The sequence below is a fragment of the Otolemur garnettii genome, unplaced genomic scaffold, assembly GCF_000181295.1.
Source record: "Otolemur garnettii isolate 467f Iridium unplaced genomic scaffold, OtoGar3 scaffold00147, whole genome shotgun sequence".
NCBI classification, from domain to species: Eukaryota; Metazoa; Chordata; class Mammalia; order Primates; family Galagidae; genus Otolemur; species Otolemur garnettii.
In genome coordinates, this window is record NW_003852542.1 from 3,418,142 (window position 1) to 3,424,392 (window position 6,251).

The window sequence follows — 6,251 nt, forward strand, 5'->3', positions numbered from 1 at the left end:
TCTCATTGCAGACACTGCTATGGTGGCTTTTCCCATCTCTTTCTTATCCCCTTGGGAAGGCTCAGGGACAGCATGATACAAACTGGATAGGATCCCTCTCCTGCAGCACTCCCGGACTTATGCATTAAGCTACATTATAAAATTTGAAGACTCTCCTCCAACCCCCCGAACATATTCCTGTAGTTAAAATCTCCTAAATATGTCTCTGTTCATTCTCTTTTGTCCAGTCTCCCTGCTGGTATTGCCATGTCTTGTGGCATGACTATACCCATATTGATTTATAATTGGTATAGAAAAAACTACACATAATTAATGTATACAAGTTGGTGAGTTTAGAATTATGTATATGCTTGTGTTACTGTCACCACAATCAAGGTGATAAACATATCCATCACCTCAAAATATTTCTTTATGTCCCCCACTGATTTTGGGATGTAAGAACCCTTAACATGAAATCTACTTTTTTTTTTTTTGAGACAGTCTCACTTTGTCACCCTCAGTAGTGTGCTGTGGCACCACAGCTCAGAGCAACCTCAAACTCTTAGGCTTAAGTGATTCTCTTGCCTCAGTCTCCCAAGTAGCTGGGATTACAGGTGCCTGCCACAATGCCAGGCTATTTTTAGAGATGAGGTCTCTCTCTCTGGCTCAGGCTGGTCTTGAACTTGTGAGCCCAGGCAACCCACCTGCTTCATCCTCTCAGAACTCTACCTTAACAAATGTTTGAGTACACAATGCCTTATTGTTAACTATAGGCACTATGTTGTACAACAAATCTTTGGAATTTACTCATCTTGTGTAACTATAACTTTTTTTTAAACCCCATTGAAGAACTCCACATTTTCCTCCTTGGTAGTCACCATTCCCTTGTCTACTTCTGGGCTTTTGGCCATTTCAGATGCCACTTGTGAGCGGGATCATGCCGTATTTGCCCTTCTGTGACCAAGCCATTTCACTTAGCATATCTTTTAGGTCCATCTATGTTGTCCTACAATGGTAGAATTCTTTCTTTTTAGGGATGAATAATACTTCATTTCATATATATACCATACTTTCTCCATTCATATGTTGATGAGCATTTGGATTGTTTCTCTTGGTTATTGTGAATAATTTGTTATCCCCATCACTTTTCGGTGAGTGGAGACCATGTCATCTTTGATATCTAGCATTTATCATAGTCGTACTATAATATGTTTTCTGGATTAATCCTTAGAAGAAGGCTTTAAAAACCTTGTCATTAGCAAATGTCCCACCCAGATAAAGCACTATCTTTGTACTCTTATCTTTTAAGAAAAATTAGCTTTGATGGGGTATAATTTAAAAAAATATAAATTCACACAAATTTATACATATAATTCATTAGTTTTTAGTAAATTTAGAGTTGTGCCATGATATAATTTTAGTAAATTTAGAGTAGTGCCATGATATAATTTTAGAACATTTTCACCCCCCAAAGAAATATATATATATATTTCTTGCAGTTTTTGGCAGGGCCAGGTTTGAACCCTCCACCTCTGGTATATGGGGCTAGTGCCCTAGTCCTTGAGCCACAGGTGCCGCCCCCCAAAGAAATCTTATGCCCTTTTGTAGTCACCCTCCATTTCCACTCCCTGTATCGCATAACCACTCATTTGTTTTTTGTTTCTATAACTTTGGCTTTTCCAGAAATTTCATACAAATAGAATCATACGTGTGGTCCTTTGTGCCTGGCTTCTTTTACTTGGCACAGTGTTTCTGAGGTTTAATTATATTGTAGCATATGTCAGTACTTTATTCCTTTTTATGGATGAATCATATTCCTTTTATGGATATATCATATTTTATTTATCCATTAACCAGTTCATGGGCATTTTTGGCTATTGTGAATAATATTGTCATGAACATTTTGTATAAGTTTTTGCATGGATATGTTTTAATTTTTCCTTGGTCTATATCTAGGAGTAGAATTACTAGGTCTTAGTCAACGCTATTTAAAAACTTTTCCAAAGCAGGGACAATTTCACATCGCCACCAGTAGTGTACAAGAGTTCCAATTTCTCCATGTATCTGCCAATATTTGTTACTGTCTTTTTTATATAGCCATCCTATAGTGGGTATGAAGTGTTATCTCATTATGACCTCAATTTTGATTTCCCTAATGACTGATTGAACATATTTTCATATGCTTATTGGACATTTGCACATTTTTTTCTGGTGAAATGTCTATTCAAATAGAATATTTGCCTGTTTTAAAATCGGGCTATCTTCTTGTTATTGAGTTGTAAGCAGTCTTTGTATACTTTGGATATAATCCTTTAAGTGAGATATGATTTGCAAATATTTTCTCTCAGTCTGTGTCTTGCTTTTTTGCTTTTTTGAAGTGTGAAAGTTTTAAATGGTAATTAAGTCCAATTTATTTTTTTCCCTCATGCTTCTTGTCTCCTGTCTAAGAAGTCACTGCCCAAACCCAAAGTCACAAAGATTTGCCTCAAAAGTTTCTTCTAAGAGATTTATAGTATGGAAGTTTGAGACACATTGTGTTATGGTCCATTATTTTGCTTCCAAGAAACGCAGTTGACAGCATCCTTTCTGATCACCTGTGCAAGTTTCAACTTGCTTGGCTTATTGGTGTTGCTGGGAGGGTATCATTTGCTTCTGTCTATGTGGATTTTATGGTTTTTTTTTTGGCTGGGGCTGGGTTTGAACCCGCCACTTCTGGCATGTGGGGCCGGTGCCCTACTCCTTTGAGCCATATGTGCTGCCCTGGATTTTATGTTTCTTGATTTTTGTATATCTCAAAACTTTTGTGATGACCTATGTATCTATTACTTAGGTCTATCACCTATTTTGAATCCATTTTGTGGAGTGTGAGATAAGAGTCCAGATTTATCCTTTTGCAGATGGATATCCAATTGTTCCAGCATCACTTGTTGAAAAGACTATCCTTTATTGAATTGTCTTGGCACCTTTGTTGAAAATCAATTGGCCATAAATATAGGCCAGAATTTCTAGATTCTCAATTCTGTTCTACTGATTTGTATTTCTATTTTCACGCTGGTACCCCAATGTCTTGATTTTTATAGCTTTGTACTAAGTTTTGAAGTTGGAAAACGTAACTCTTTTGACTTCAAAGATTGTTTTTGCTATTTGAGATTCTTCACATTTTCATATGAATTTTATGATCAGCTTGTTCATTTCTGCCACATGCCAGCTGAGATTTTGATAGGAATTGCATTACATCTATAGATCAGTCTTGGAATATTTAAAATGTTAAAATGTTTTGTCCCTCAACCCGTTAGAATAGATGTCTTCCCATTTATTTAGATAATCTTTAATTTTTTTTCTGTAATGCTCTGGCAGTTTCAGCACAAAAGCTTGTAATTTTTCAGTTAAATTTATTCCTAACTACTTTTTTGGAAGCTATTGTGAATAAAATTTTAAAAATATTTATTGCTCATGTATAGAAATGTACAACTTTGCTGAACTCATTTGTTACTTCTTGTTTTTTGGGGCGGGATGCTCCTTAGGATTTTGTACATATAAGATTATGTTGTCTGTGAGTAAAGGCAGGTTTACTTCTTTCACTCTAATATGGGTGCTTTTTCTTTCTTATCCTTATCTAAATTCCCTGCTAGACTTCTAGCACAATGTTGAATTGACGCAGTAAGAACAGATGCAGCCTTGTCTTATTCCTTTCTGTTCTTTTTAAACCTCAGTTATTCCACAGAAGTAGAGATTGAGATGACCAGAAAGGCCAAGGGTTCCAGGAATGGGAGAAGAAACATTAAAAGAAGGCACAAAAAATTCAGAGTATGCAGAGAGTACCAGAGAATATTTCTGTCTACACCACTTCACTAAGCAATCTTGGCCCCTCTGGAATGTCTGGGGCAGAACAAAGTAGCCTCCCAGATTCTAGGCCCTCCCTTCTTGGTCCACCCTGGGGACTAGTCCTGATTTATTTTTACTGTTGTTTCGCTGCCCTCATCCCAAACATGTTTTAAGGTTTCACTTTGCCTTTCATGGCAGATCACTTGATACCCCTCCATTTCTCTTATTCACCGATGAAAACCATCCATTCCCTTTTTGCTTATTTCCAGTGCAAATGTCCTCTCTTTCATTACTTGAGCCCACATGGTCCAAATTGGATCTAGCTTTAGCAATAAGATCCCTATGGGGCCAGAATTGATATTTGCTGAAATTTAATTCCTGAAAGATGTTTTCTTTTTCACAAGTACACCTGAATCAACAGGCCTCTGCTGGTTAATCAGTGTCCAGATAATCAGGGTTCAAATCTTGGTCTACCACTTATAAACTGTGCACCTCAGTTTTTCTCATGTGTAAAATGAGGATAGTAATAGTGCTCACACTGCAGGGCTGTTGTGAGGATTAAATTTGCTAATTCATGTGAAGTGCTTAAAATAGTGCCTGGCATATAGTAAGAGCTATCTAAATTTCCCTGTTATTATTATTTGGGAAAACATCTGTCTATTTTCTATATATAAATAAATATAAAAATGTATATTTATATATAAGTATTCTCAAAATGTACTTATTATATGTCATTATCACAATTTTATCTTCACAAAGTTAACACTACAAGTCATCATCAGCATCACTAAACACTCTTATTGGCCAGGTGAGTATAAACCAACAGGTCTGTGGTACTCATCTGGATGCCCTGGGCACATGGACATACTGACCAGTAATGTAAATTAGTGCATCCCAGGGAATCTTTCCTTCTTGACAGTAGAGATTGAGGTTTAGTAAAGCACATTCCCTGTCACTGTCATTAAATTCATAGCAGATATTCCAACCAAGGGGACCAAACTTCTTTCTCTCCTGGAATGAGAAATGAAAATAGTCTGAAGTAAAATTTGATAAAATTTATTTCATGTAAAATATTGAAAACTAAAAGAGTTTCCATTGAAAGTGGGCATTTCCACACTGGAAAAAAAATCTGTTAAAGTCATGTAGTTCAACTTGAGCTAAGCTTTCAACTAGCAGAGGAAGCACCTTTTCTTCCAATGTTGGCCCCTCTCCATATTTCTAAAAGAAAAATTGCTATTACTAGAAATTTGATAGACCTGCCAAAAGAACATTTGTTCTTCAGGGTAAAATAAAATATTTTCCCATCAAAGCAGAACCCTCCACCCCCCACCAAATCTCACAAAGAGTCTTTTGGCATAAAAATGCTGATACTATAATCATCTATCAGGTGGAGAGGGCTACCCTCTTCTATTATCTTAAGGAGTCTGTCCAGGGTTTCTCAGTCATAACATGCTTTGCAGATTACATACTGATTTCTCCATTGTGCCTTATATATATTTTGTTTTCAAAATATTTAATAAAAATTTACTTTATATATATGTGTGTATATATATAGAGAGAGAGAGAGAGAAAGAGAGAGAGAAAGAACCATGTGATCAATGACTAAGGGAAAAGAAAAATGATAAAAACAGATCTACATATGGTGATTTGGAAACAGTCATTACTTGTTATTTGTGGTAGTCATATTGTTCAGAGTTACTGTAAACCCTGAATTAATGAATAATGAACCATTGCTCCAAAGGGAAATATAAAGTCAGGTTCATGCAAACTTCTGGTCACAACATTTTTGTCAGCTACCTTCCATTGGTATTACACAGATTTGTTTAACAACATCCTTATAAGACCAGCCAGTTTCATCTGCTTTTTTTTTCTTAATTGGATTTTTTTCTAATAAGTATTCCAGTAAATAGTAATGTTAGCAAAAAAATGAAAAGCAAAAGAAAAGGGTTATGTCTATTTGTGCTTAAATTTTGATATTCGGGACATATTAGAACATAGCAAAAGTTTTACATTAAATCAAGGCCAAACTATAATTATAATCTTGTTTCAAATCCTTTTTGGAGGTGACTTGTAACATCTTAATTAAACATAGTATCTATCCATAAAGATTCTACTATAAACTCCTCCCTATAAATAGCCACACATATTTTTTAAGAACTGACACACAGAATCATAATCCTTGTTTTACCATGCCTCATAGTGAGACGCCTCCACTTTGTTGTAGTCCCATCCCAACTTAATGCTAAAATGATGCTCAAATAGAAGATTGGCCTCAAGTTCCCTCCTCTTAATTTCAAAATTTCCCTTTAGGGAGCTACCTCCTCATTTCGGATGCTGATGTTAGTGGAACAAGGGCCTTAAACATGGAACTCCTTGTCCCAACCTCTTGGACCTCCTCTAGAACCTTTTCACTTATTTATCTCATATCTTCTACCTTTTTTTTTTTT

At 35.8% G+C, this 6,251-nt stretch overlaps 1 protein-coding gene across 1 annotated transcript in view; it reads right to left on the reverse strand.

The window, feature by feature from the left end:
- Positions 1-6,251, reverse strand: part of DNAH6 (dynein axonemal heavy chain 6) — a 302,446-nt gene that overhangs the window by 26,477 nt on the left and 269,718 nt on the right. The window contains exon 67 of the mRNA XM_012811001.2: positions 4,677-4,815. Coding sequence (XP_012666455.1) covers positions 4,677-4,815 — 139 coding nt within the window. The remainder of the gene's footprint in view (positions 1-4,676; positions 4,816-6,251) is intronic.